Raw genomic sequence first — 12,904 nt, forward strand, 5'->3', positions numbered from 1 at the left:
GTGCTCACCTGACGCCATGTTCAGAGGGTTCTAGGGCCGTTCTGCTGCCTTCCTGAGCCGTCAGGTAATGTGAGTGAAGCCAAATGGTAAGAAACACTGTTGGGAAAGGAACTGGTAAGCTGTCGTGGAGCCAGCCGTGGCTCCCGGAAGACCTGTTCTCTGCTCCCTTCTCTTTTCCTTTTTTAAAAAAAAAACCAAATTTTGTTTTTTCGTAATTATAGAAGTAATAACATGTTCATTGTAGGAAATGTGGAAAACATAGAAAAATGCAAAGAGAAAAATTTTTAATCACCTGTAATCCTACTACACAGAGATAATCCTTAACATTTTGGTATATTTCTTTGTAGGCTTTTTACTGTGTGTATATAGACTTAGATATATTTTTTAACACATTGACTGTCACACAATGGGGCCACAGTGTTTTATTAAAACAAAACAATCCTTTCTCGTTTGTTATTTTTTATTGTTTCATGTGTGTGAGTTATATGCAACGCAGTCCATGCTTTTAGAATTAAATTGTCAATATTAATTGTAACAATAAACATCAACAAGTCGGATTTTCACAAACCAACAGCAGTGTTTTGCTTCACGAGGCCCTGGGCTCAAAACTAGCCTGAGTTAAATACAACTCTGGCAGTCAGTGTGTTAATTTACAAACTTGGGTTTAGGTTGCTATAGTTTTTCACCTTTAAAGTTTATGAGACTTTTCTTATTCTAAAATTTATTTTAGCCAACCCCCATTATTAAACATTAAGTCTTCCATTTTTGTACTATTCTTAATAATGCAGCACTGAACATCTTATCTAAATTTGTGACCCAATCTCTGATGATTTGTTTAGAATTCTATTTGATTTTAATCCTGAGATGGGCTATTAAATCAAGAAAGTACAGAATACCATTATTTTTATTTATTTTTTTCTTTTTATTTTTCTCCTACTGAAAGGTGAAGTCACTGTTATTTTTATTTTTAGAAATGATTAAGCTAGGAACCTTTTTTCCTTGGAAATTTATCTCACAAATTATTGAGGGTACTGACTGTGTACGAGACCCTTTGGAGGGGTACCAGGCTAAATCCCACATCACTCTGCCATTGGAGGGCTCCCAGCTGAGAACAGCAGAGAACAGCCCTGTGCTAAGATGGGCTGGGGTCTGTATTAGACAGCACTAGACTGGGTGAAAGTGACAGAAAAGCCAAACTATCAGGAATTTACCAAGAGATGTTTTTTCTCTCTTTCTTTTGTAAATGCAGTCGGTCTAGAGCTACTATGGCAACTCAAGATCATCAGACACAAGCTCCTGTCTGGTTTTTTTACCATCTTCAACTCAAAACACAGGGCTTCCATCTCATGGTCCAGGGCGACTGCCCTAGCTCCAGCCATTATATCCTCGTTCCAGTCCACAAAGATACTGCCCATTTCCACTTCCCATCGGTCAGAACTTAGTTACACGACCACGGCAAAGGGGTACGGGGAAATGTCATTATTTCAGTCGTCCATATGTCCAGCTAAAAAAACAGGGTTCTCATGGAATTTTGAAAGAACAAACATTGAGGGACAAATAGCAGTCACTGACAAAAAGTGACAGTCTCTGCTATAAAAATTGGACAAAGATGGAAAATATTTTAAAGTGAGACATTGTTTTCTACTGAGAATGGTCTGAGAGGCCTTGTGAAGGGGCATTTGGGCTGGATCTTGACGAGCAAGGAGAGGAGCGTGGAGAACTCTGTTCCGGCCGCTACTCAAAGTGGAGGCCTCTGACAGTCCAGTGGGGGCTTGTTGGAAAGAACCCAGCATGGAGTTGCAGGGGCGGGCGGCCCAGGGCTCCTGCTCACCCGGCTCCAGGTGATTCTTCTGCTCTGCAGTTTGAGAACCACCATTGTTAGCTGAGGCCTCAAGCCCCGGGCCTGGCTGAACAGGTACAGCAGGTCACTACTGGTCAGAGGCGAATGCCAGCAGTCTCTCAGAGAATTAAAATGATTCTCCATCAGGTTTTCCTTACTAGTTTTGTCTTTGTGACAATGTTTTTCTGTTTGTTTTTTAAAGATGGGGACCATAGGCAGTAGGAGTTTGAGGTCTTTGTAAATATCTTTTCTTGCAAAATAAAAAGCTGGCATTCCGACATCAGTCCCCAGATATGTTTTCACAGTTTCCTGGTCCATGGAACCTGGAGTCCAGAACTCCTGAGCCATGGCGGAGATGAGAGCCTCAGGGAGTTTGGAGAATGTCAGGTCACTCTGGAGCACCTGGGAAAGAACCAGGGAGGATGGCAGGGCGCGTGGAGGTCAGCCAGTCGGGAGCTGTTTGGGGACCGCAGTGTGGAGGGCCATGGCTGGGCCTGTGCTCCAGAAGAGGGGACGAGGGATCTCGCAGGGCTGACAGGGTTGGAGGCAGAGAGAATTTGTGAGCAGGAGGGCTCTCTGCTCAAGGAGGCACAGTGCTGTTTGCGGTGCCTGAGGCAGCTTGCCGTACGCATCTGCAACCAAGCAGCCCCACATCATGGCCAAATCTGTTCCCATTCATAACCACATTGTCTGCCTGGCTGAACACAGTGCTTCAAAATGACTCTCAAGTGCTAACTGCCTAACAAGTGTCTCGTGACAGAGACACATACCACGTGGCAACCCCATTTAAACCAAGGCCTTGGACAGCAGCCATTGGTTCACCTCTGTCCTCTCTCTTCCCCCTCTTATAAATTATCAACACTTTTAGGAGGTTGGGATAGTCAACCCACCAGGCAGTAATGCTTTACAACTGAATTTTAAATGCGCACTGGGCTGAATTTAGGGAAACATTTCAAGCTACAATGTGGTATTCTCCATCCTGATTTATAGTATCAGTTGTGATTTAAACTGGGCTATGCAATAATGGCTACTTCTGGCAAAATCATTTTTTTTCCTCCTTGTGACCTGAAGTTGAGTGACATTTCTGGAGTCATGGTGCTGTTATGTTTGGGAACTTTTTTGATTGTAACTTATTCAGGGACTTTGTCTTCTGTGCACTTGGAAGATTTGAGCAATCCTGTACACTGTGGCCTGGAGGCCTCATTTGCTATTCCTGATTGGTGCTGAGGCCTCAATTTTACCTCTTACAGGAGGGTAAGGATGTCATTACAGTCTTCCTCATTTGAGGCGCACATGCTGGAGCAGCTTTGTTCAGCTGGTAAGAGGGAGGGGATTGACTTGATCCTCCACTTTCCTGCCATGCTGTGCTCTGGAATGTCAGGGCCCCCATCTAGGGTCAGCCGTGCACCACCTAGAATACAGCCAAGACAGCTGATGCACAAGGCACCTGGCCTCATCTGGGCCTGTCACCTACAGGCATCATCCCAGCCTCAGGGAGCTTACATCTGGCTCAGGGAACACAGACAAGTAAACAGGCTACCAGAACCCAGAGTCAGAAATGTCTTGGAGGAAAGACAGGCTGTTAGGCGAACACTTAGACCCAAGTACAGGGCTGGACCCAGTCAAACCTGTAGTAACCAGACATATTGGACGACTCTGCCTTCTCCAGTATGTGGTCTCCTTTTGTGAATAATCTCAGGGAGCTGTCGCCTAGCAGTTCTTTAACTGCCTCACCATACTCCCCTTTGAAAGGAGCTTAAAGTCAAGGAAGGCACATGGCTGTCCCAAGACTTGAGGCTTGTTCTCTCTGATAAACAACGTTGTCTGTTATTCAGGTCAGCTTAAGAGACAGAGAACCTGCTCCCCACCTCCAGGTGGAGGCTGCAAAACGTCAGTCAAAAAACATCCCTGACATAATGTCAGGAGTAGCTTATACCAGTCCCATCTTCTTTCCTTGGCATCCGAAGTGCGTGTAGAGCAATTAGCATTTAATATTTGGTAATTAGCATGCTTAATGTGATTCTGAGAAGTTCCTTGACATTTCCATAAAAACAGAAAGCACATTCCCGCCCACCCTTCAAGGCGCAAGACCCAGTTTGTCAAAAAAAAAAAAATTCCGTGCCAGTCTTTTCTGGTGCTGAATATGCATGTGTTGGGCCTCTTCCTGGACACTGCTGGTAAATTTAGAAAAGCACTTCTCTCTCTTATTCAGCAGCCATAGGCTCATGGCTCGGACTCCAAGGAAAACGACTAAATCCCGCTAGTTAGTTTGGACTCTAGGATGATGTATAAAAAGAAAAAAAAGTCCCCCAGCTAGTTAGATCGCGGGCTGTGATGACCCTTTTAAGTAAATAAAAATCTTCAGTGCGTCTCGACGAACCACACAGTCTGTCCAACAAGGAGCCAAATTTTGGACGCAGTGAGGGATACATTCTCCACACGGCAGCGCAACCCTTCGCCCGACACTGCAGCTGCCGGCTCCCATTTCGCCAGCCCTAAGGGTGCAGTCCCGGTCCGCAGGTCCCGGCGCTCCAGCACTCCGCGCCGGGCCGGAGTCCCGCGGCCCTCGGTGCCTCCCGACCGCGGGAAGAAGACGGGGCCGGGGGTGCACCACCCTGACCGGCGCGGGGCCGGAGGAGGGACCCGGATCCCTTCCGACGGCCCGGCCCGCCCCGGAACCCGGCCCGGCCGCTCGGCTCCGGCTCCGGCCCCGGCCCCGGCCCCACGTGGCCCCGCAGCGGGCCGCACTATCCTGCTGCCGCCGACGGACGGCGCGCCCCAGCCACTGGGCGCCGCGCTGCGGCCGGCGGCCAATGAGCGCTCAGCGAGGCCGCGCCGCCATTGGCGGGATTTGGCTCCGCCCCATGGAAGGCCCCGCCCCGCCGCCCCGGTTAGGTTGTGGCGCGGGCGGCGGGGCGGAGCTTGTCCCGTTGTGCTGCGGCTCCGCGCGGCCTGCAGTCCCGGGCCCGCGCCCCGCGCCGCCCGCCCGCCCGCCATGGAGCCCGGCCCCGACGGCCCTGCCGCCTCCGGCCCCGCCGCCATCCGCGAGGGCTGGTTCCGCGAGACGTGCAGCCTGTGGCCCGGCCAGGCCTTGTCGCTGCAGGTGGAGCAGCTGCTCCACCACCAGCGCTCGCGGTACCAGGATATCCTCGTCTTCCGCAGGTACCACCGCCCCGCGGGCACGGGTCCCCTCGGCGCTCCGCCCAGACCGCCCGCTGCCCGCACCACGGGCCCCTGCAAGCTGGGTCCGCAGCCGGCTCCGGGCCTGCCCTAATTCCGGCCCAGACCACCCTCGCTTCAGTCCGGACGCCTGTCCTGCCTCCGGACGCCCCCCTGAGCCTCCGCTGACCCTGCGAAACTGTCAGAAGTTCTCGCGAACTAGGCCCGTGCCCTGCCGCCGTCCCTCCCCACCCTGCATCCCGTCTCACTGGGCGAGGGGGCCGGTGCTTCGGGCGGCCTCTGGGGCGGGGAGGGAGCTGGAGTCTGCGCCGAGCTCCACGTGTCAGTCCCGGGACACGTCAGAGCCCGAGGAGACCCCGAGTCCAACCCCAGCCCCCACCCAGCGGGCCTGCCCGCCATCCTTGCCACGTGTCACCATCGCTCCTCATTCCGGGACCCCCTGGCGGGGTGTGGGAGGTTCTCCTCACCACGGGTGGGCTGGAGCACGTTCCTCCCACCCCAGAGAACCCAGGTCCCCAACTGTCACCCCGCCCGCAGTAAGACCTACGGCAACGTGCTGGTGCTGGATGGCGTTATCCAGTGCACGGAGAGGGACGAGTTCTCCTACCAGGAGATGATCGCCAACCTGCCTCTCTGCAGCCATCCCAGCCCACGAAAGGTACCCCGTTCTCACGCTCCTGCCAGGCCTCAGCCCTGAGCTGTGTCCCAAGGTCCCAGGCGTGCCTCAGCCTCAGCCCAGTTGCTGCCTAAAGGATTGTCAGAGAAAGTGATAGCAATGACAAGGGGAGTCAGGGGGGACCAGGGTGGGGACCCGGTACATTGACATGCGCTGGTCTCTGAGGAACAGTCCCCAGGAGGCCTGAAGCTTAATAGGCCAGCCCTGGGAGGAGCTTCCAAGAAAAGGGACATCTGTGCCAGGCTCCTGAGGCAGGAGAGCGGTTCTGAGAGTAGAAGATGAAGCAGTGAGGTTGCAGGTCAGAGCAGCTGAGAAACAGCCTTGCTCCAGATGGTTGTGTGAGCGCATGAGCTCAGCATGCTGGGCCCTTGACTGCTCTCCTGTCCCAGGTGCTGATCATCGGAGGTGGCGACGGGGGTGTCCTGCGCGAGGTGGTGAAGCACCCCTCCGTGGAGTCCGTGGTCCAGTGCGAGATTGATGAGGTGAGTGCCTGCCCGGAGCAGCAGGTCTGGTCTGAGGCCTGGTTCTGCCGCCGCTGGCCCGCTCTGCCCTGAACTGGCTGCACACCCTTGGGCCAGGCACTCAACATTTCTGGGCCTGCTTCCCCATCTGGAAAACAGATGTTGGGAGGGGTCAGTAGGAAAACTGTAGCAGAAGGCCCGGCACATAGTGAGGGCACCTGCGACACTAGCTCTTAGTAGGACTAAGCTGATTTTTAATTTAAGTACCAGGCAGAGCTCAGGGACATCTCATCTACCCTTTGCACTCAGCACGTTTTTAGTTGGCATCTACCATGTGTCAGGTATTGCTCCAGGTGCTGGGGTACAGTGGTGGACAGGCCGGTCCCTGCCCTCTCAGAGTTGATGTTCTAGTTAGAGGAGAGAGCAGAGTGTGATCTGACACAGGAGAAGGCGGGGTACAGGGAAAGCATGTAGGGTGGTCAGGGCAGACCTCAAGGAGGTGGCATTTGAGCTGAGGCTTCTGGAAGCAGCTGGCTGTGTGGGGGCAGGGGACGGTTCTGCTGGCCAGAGGTCAGAATTGTATCCTTCCAAAAGAGGGAACAGCAGGAAAGCCACTGAAGATTGGGTGGTCTGGTTTTGGGGGGTGAGGAATGAGCCCAAGCAGGAGGTGGGAGCCAGCCCTCCATGAGTTGAGGTACCAGGGTTCTCTCCATTTTACAGACTTGGAAACTGAGGTTCTCCAAAAAGGGAAGGGCTTGCCCAAGGTGACCGGGCTGTAGGTGGCACTGGGGGGTTCCATGTGACTGTCTGGCTCCAGAGTCCCCCACCCCCATACCCCAGTCTGGTCCGTCCTGTGTCCTCCAGGATGTCATCCAGGTCTCCAAGAAGTTCCTGCCAGGCATGGCCGTTGGCTACTCCAGCTCGAAGCTGACCCTGCATGTGGGTGATGGTTTTGAGTTCATGAAGCAGAACCAGGATGCCTTCGACGTTATCATCACCGACTCCTCAGATCCCATGGGTAAACAGGGACGGGCACTGGGGCCCTCTGGCAGCTGCAGTCTGGAGGTGTCTCCCCTGGGCCTGTTTTCCGGGGTAGAGGACAGCCCCCCCAAAATAAAAAAACTAGAGCTGTACTTTCCCCTTCAGTTGTCACCTCCCCCATCAAACATGGCTCAGGACAGTAGCGGGGAACCTGAAGGCAACAGGGGTGTGGCAGTGCCCCACTGAGCCCCAGTTTCCTCTCTTCATCCTCCGCTCTGCTCTTGACTGGCCAGTGCCAGGCTGGAGGTGAGTTCTAGTCGTGAACCAAGGCCTGGAGTGGAGGTTCCTCTACTGCGGTGCTGATGAGAATCCCCCAGGAATGGGGTTAATATGTGCAGCCCCCTCAGATCCTGGGGCAGTGGATTCCTGTACCCGTGGTTAGTTTCTGAATTCCAGACCTGGGTTCAAATCCTGGCTCTGCCACTGGGCAGCTATGTGGGTCTGTGTAGTGAGCTGACATTAGCCCTTGAGTCCTCAGCCAGGATGTGTTCACTGTTCCCTGTCCCTCCTTCCCTGCAGGCCCCGCTGAAAGCCTCTTCAAGGAATCCTATTACCAGCTCATGAAGACAGCCCTCAAGGAGGACGGCATCCTCTGCTGCCAGGGTGAGCCGCGGGGAGGCCGTCGGCAGGGTAGGGTGGGACGGGCTGTTGCCAGCCCTTTACGATACTGATGCTGCTGGATCCCTTCCCCCCGCCAGGCGAGTGCCAGTGGCTGCACCTGGACCTTATCAAGGAGATGCGGCAGTTCTGCAAGTCACTCTTCCCCGTGGTGGGCTACGCCTACTGCACCATCCCCACCTACCCCAGTGGCCAGATCGGCTTTATGCTGTGCAGCAAAAATCCGGTGAGCTGGGGGCTGCCAGTGGGGGCGGGGGATGGTGCACCGGCAGGGTATGGAGAGCCCTTCCCTGATGAGCTCCTGTCCTTGGTCCCCAGAACACCAACTTCCAGGAGCCTGTGCAACAACTGACACAGAAGCAGGTGGAGCAGATGCAGCTGAAATACTACAACTCAGACGTGCACCGGGCAGCCTTTGTGCTGCCCGAGTTTGCCCGCAAGGTGAGAGGCCTGCAGGGCAGGTGGTGGGGCCCAGGACCCCAAGAGAGCATCCTTCTGACTGGCCTCATATCCCACCAGGCCCTGAATGATGTGAGCTGAGCCCGGATGTCGCCGCCGCCGCCCAGGACCTGGGACCAGGGAGCCTCCAGGGTGCCTGGGCCCCTCCAGCCCTGGCCCAGACCTGCCGGCTCTCACCCACCCACCAAGTGTTACAGGCCCCAGAATGCTGCCCGGCCGGCCCCGCTGGGCGGACTGTCTGTGTGTCTCTGGGGCACTCAGCCTCCAAGCCTACACCAGCTGTGTACAGCGCCGTCTCTATGCCTTTGTTGCCCCCTCACTCACCAAACACGTGTATTTATAACAAAGTTTGCAACCCTGTGTCCCATGACCTTGACTGGGCCCAGGCAGAGGCTACATCAGCCACTTGGTGCTCCTGGGTGTGGGTCCGCGTGGGCCCTGGTGTCTGGCCTCCAAGTGTCTGTTGCGAGACTGTGGCTGGGCAGGCAGGTCCCTCCCTGTGTCACCTTGGACCCACCCCTTGACCTCTGCGGCACAGAGGAGGGACTTGGTAGTCATCAAACTGGAGCCAAATCTGTCCTAGGAAGCTGACGGAGCCATCCCTTTACCGAGCCCCTCTCAAAGCCAAGGCCGCAGTGACAGTCACACAGGGTCAGGGCTGGGGATCGCAGAGAGGCAGGTGGGGCCGCCGAAGGGCTGTAATTTCTCCTGGGGCTACCCTGGAATGTTCTCAGAAGAGGGTCTCTAATGGGATTAAGTCAGGTCCCACCCTGGTACTCCAGGGTAGCTGCTGGCGGTGACCCCAGAGGGGCTGGTTGGGGCATGGTCAGGTGGGGAGTTGAACACTGGCCCAGGTCACACTGCCCCGACTCCTCAGGATTCAGACCTGGTTCACATCCTGCCTGTCCCCCTAGTTCGTGGGTACCCTCTGGCATGTTCCTAAAACACCACCCAACCATGCTGAGAGTTTGAGAATGAAGGTTGGGTGTCCTCACCAGGGACTCCATGGGCACAGGGCTGTCCCCTCTCCAAGGTGCTGAACTTCCAGCTTCTGGTGCCCCAGGCACCTCACCCCTCCCACTGCTGGGACAGGGTCTCTGGGAAGAGACCACCGCCAGGGCCTGGTGTGGGGAACGGGTGGGTCTCCAGCCCACTCTCTCTTGCAGGGAGAATGGCAGGAAAAGCACACTCCTTGCAAGGGCTGGAGTTGTCGACCCTTTCCCCACCCTGGCTGGGCCAGAGGATGAGTTGACCTGGGAGGCTCAGGGGCAGGAAAGGGGACATGGGAGTGACCCCCACCCCCAGTCTGGGCAACCAGCTTATAGCCCTGACTCCAGCGGGAGGGATCCTGGGAGTCCGGAACAGTGGGGGAGGGGAGCAAGGGTCCAGCTTTGCCACCAACTCTGCCTCCGCCTCACCCCCCCCACCCAGAGAGCTCACCAGACTGAGCACGTTCCGGCCTCTGGCTAACATCCAGTCTGTCCCTAGCCCTGGGACAGTCCAAAAAGCGGGCTGGGGCGCTGGCGTCTGCTCCAGGGGCTCCCCACCCCCAGGGAGCCCCGAGTGGAGCCGGCTGTCGGTCAAAGGCAGTCTGGGCTGCGCACCAGCTCTGTGGGCCAAGTGTCTTAATCTTCACAACCACCTGTGAGGAAGGGACTTAGCGCAGAACGGCTGCCTTGAAACGTGAGGTGACACCAGCTAGGGCCACTCCACCCTACTCACCCCAGCCTGGGCCCGGCCGCTTCCACAGCTCAGCTTGGGCACTCTGGGGGTCCCTGCGTCCCCGTGGGGACAGCCTCTCCGACCAGCACTCACCACCAAGACCCGGGCAGGCAATGAGAACGTGGGGGCCGCCCCGTGACCCCTAAGCCTGAGAGCGTTTCCCCAGGGGCTCTGGAGTCAGACCTGGGTCCAAATCTCAACGCGGCCTCCTGTGGGCTCTGTGATCTAGAGCCGCTCACAGCTCCTGCCACACCCAGTTTGTAAGACAGCCCTGAGCTTACCTGAGCCTCAGCTTCGATTAGAAGCACGTGCGATGCGGGATGATCGGATCACCTGTCAGGGAGGAGGGCAGGGAGTGGGTGGCCCTGGTGGCAGAAGCAGCTGGGGGCCGTTTGCGAAACAAGCATCTCACCCGGAGGTCGGAGCTGCCTGCAGACGCAACCCGCGCGCACACACCTGTGCACGCACGCACGCACCCGCCTTAAGGGGCAGACGTTGGGGACGGGCCCTGAACCCGGGTCTGGGTGCGCGCGATACAGGCTGGTCTACTGAGGCAGAAGCAGCTTTGGTGAGTCCCACAAGTTCCAGAAACCTCCGGGAGGGCCATGAGCAGGGCCCATTTAATGTGGCCTGGGGAATAAACTCAATCGTACCTAGATTTTTTTCCCACTTCATGTATTTATCAAAATCCCTCAGGCCCCTGGTGTAAAGATCCATAGTTCCATGTGGCTTGTTAGGAGAAAAATAGCGTCCACCCCCACTCCTGCCCCACCTTCAGCTGATTATTTGGGCATTTGCCTCCTGTAGCATAATAAATATATTTGGTGTTTGTCCCCAGCTCCTGTCACATCCCTAAAACCCCCGGGAATTTCCTGGTTGGTAGGACTGGCTCCTTTCCAGAACACCTGAGTTTATGCTAATGAGGTGATTCGGTAGGGTTAGTGTAGGGTCCCTAGACAGCCTCAGTATGGGGCTGGCCACCAGAAAGACCAAATGACCCCGCCCTCCAGAGATGAAGCTCTGAAAACAACTGAACAGTGAGATGGGACGGGCTTCCAGGTTCCTGGAGAGGGGTGCCCTGAGAGGGCGTGGAAGCTCCTGTCCCTCCCACAGGCCCCACCTGTGCTGTTCCTCTGTCCCCGCTGTGCTACCCTTACAGGAAAGCAGTCAGTGTAAGCGTCTCCCTGAGTTCTGTGAGCCGTCCGAGCCACGTAATCAAACCCCAGGAGGGGTAGTGGGAGCCCCGATGTATAGCAGGCGGTCAGAAGTATAGGTGACCACCCACTATTGCAACCGGCATCTGAAGTGGGGGTGGTTTTAGGCCCTGTGCCTCAGCCTGTGGGGTCGGACTCCATCTCCAGGTAGGTAGTGTCGGCACCGAGTGGAGTTAGAGGACACCAGTTGGTATGTGGGGGGGACGCCCCCACATGCATGGTTACAGAAGTGTTCAGTGTCACGTGCAAGTATAGTAGGAGAAAACAGTCACCTTCCTGTCTCTAAGTAACACGCTCGTCAGCGATAGTCCTAGTCTGTGGCTTTGGCCCGCACCAGCTCTGTGCGATTAAATCATCGTCTTGATGAGCTGATTCAGCCCTTGCGCTGTTACTACTGGGTAAATCCCTTCCCGGCTGGGACACAGAGTCAACTCTGATAACTTCTACACAGCTTCCTGGTTTCCCCGAAGGCTTTTGGTTTGTTCTCATTTGCTTAGTTTTCAATAAATGTACCACTAATTTAGCCCCAAACTTTTCACCAGTTCTCTAAAGCTCCTCTTAAAATCCTTGGACCCAGCAAGTGTTCTATCATTTTCACCTCGCTGAAGGCGCTGGCCAGAGCCTCTGACTTCCCCAAATGGATGATGCCCTTATTGCACACTTGTCCCTTAAACCCCATGTCTTCCTTTTTCTGTGTCTACTCCTTTTGTTTTCTGTTCGTTTTGTTTTGTTTTGTTGACACAGGGTCTCTCTGTTGCCTGGGCTAGAGAGCAGTAGCATCACCATAGCTCACTGCAGCCTCAAACTCCTGGACTCAAGGGATCCTCCTGCCTCAGCCTCCTGAGTAACTAGGACTGGCACACACCAACACGCCCGGTTAATTTTTTAAAAATTTTTTGTAGAGACAGGATCTTGCTATGTTGCCCAAGCTGTCTTGAAGCAATTCTCCAGCCTCGGCCTCCCAAAGTGCTGGGATTACAGGCGTGAGCCACTGCGAGAGGCCCACTCCCTTGTTTTGGTGGAGCACATCCTGAAGTAGCATTCTGAGAAAGGAGACAAGGTTAATTTATAAAAATCTGACATGTATAAAAGTTTCATTTTCCACATTCAAGCTTGATTGATGGTAAAGCTGTCACCTGAGGCCTTAGCTGGGGAGGATCTGCTTCCCAGGTGGTTCACCCACATGGCTCACCAATACATTGGCTGTTGCTAGGCAGCTCAGTTCCTCCCCACGTGGACCTCTCCAGAGAGACACTTGAGCGCCCTCACAACGTGGCGCAGGCTCCCCCCAAAGCAAGTGATCCCAGAGAGAGCCAAGTGGAAGCTGCAGTGTCTCATATGAGCTGGCCACAGAGTAACACCCCATCTCCTCAGCAACGTCCTACCCACAAGCCCTATTCAGTGTCGGGGAGACCCAGGAAGGGGGAAATACCCCAGGGTGAACCCACTGCAGGCCACCACACACCCTTCTAGTTTCCAATGTTCTTTTGAGAGCTCCAAAATAATTCTTGATCCTCTGTATGTGCTTTGCTGTTTTTCTCTTTCTCTCTCTCTTCTTTTTGTAGAACATAATTTTTCTCTGCAGTGTTTTGAAATAGCACGCGGAAAGGTCTATTTGCATCTGTTTTCTGGGGCACTTAGGAGACACTTTCAATTAGTATCACGTTCTTCAGTTCTGGAACATTTTCTTGCA

At 54.8% G+C, this 12,904-nt stretch overlaps 1 protein-coding gene across 1 annotated transcript; it reads left to right on the forward strand.

The window, feature by feature from the left end:
- Positions 1-4,735: 4,735 nt before the first annotated feature.
- SRM (spermidine synthase) lies at positions 4,736-8,630 on the forward strand. Its single transcript, XM_045546147.1, has 8 exons — positions 4,736-5,002; positions 5,558-5,678; positions 6,086-6,178; positions 7,022-7,175; positions 7,718-7,801; positions 7,897-8,042; positions 8,135-8,257; positions 8,336-8,630. The coding sequence occupies exons 1-8, from the start codon at positions 4,836-4,838 to the stop codon at positions 8,354-8,356; spliced, it is 909 nt and encodes a 302-aa protein (XP_045402103.1). The 5' UTR covers positions 4,736-4,835; the 3' UTR covers positions 8,357-8,630.
- The last annotated feature ends 4,274 nt before the right edge of the window (positions 8,631-12,904 follow it).

Source organism: Lemur catta, chromosome 3 (assembly GCF_020740605.2).
Source record: "Lemur catta isolate mLemCat1 chromosome 3, mLemCat1.pri, whole genome shotgun sequence".
Classification (NCBI taxonomy): domain Eukaryota; kingdom Metazoa; phylum Chordata; class Mammalia; order Primates; family Lemuridae; genus Lemur; species Lemur catta.

Coding starts and splice junctions, on each gene's coding strand:
- SRM (XM_045546147.1), top strand. CDS start 4,836: ATGGAGCCCGGCCCCGACGGCCCTGCCGCCTCCGGCCCCGCCGCCATC. Junction 6,179..7,021: donor TCCAGTGCGAGATTGATGAG/GTGAGTGCCTGC, acceptor TGTGTCCTCCAG/GATGTCATCCAGGTCTCCAA. Junction 7,802..7,896: donor CGGCATCCTCTGCTGCCAGG/GTGAGCCGCGGG, acceptor TCCCCCCGCCAG/GCGAGTGCCAGTGGCTGCAC.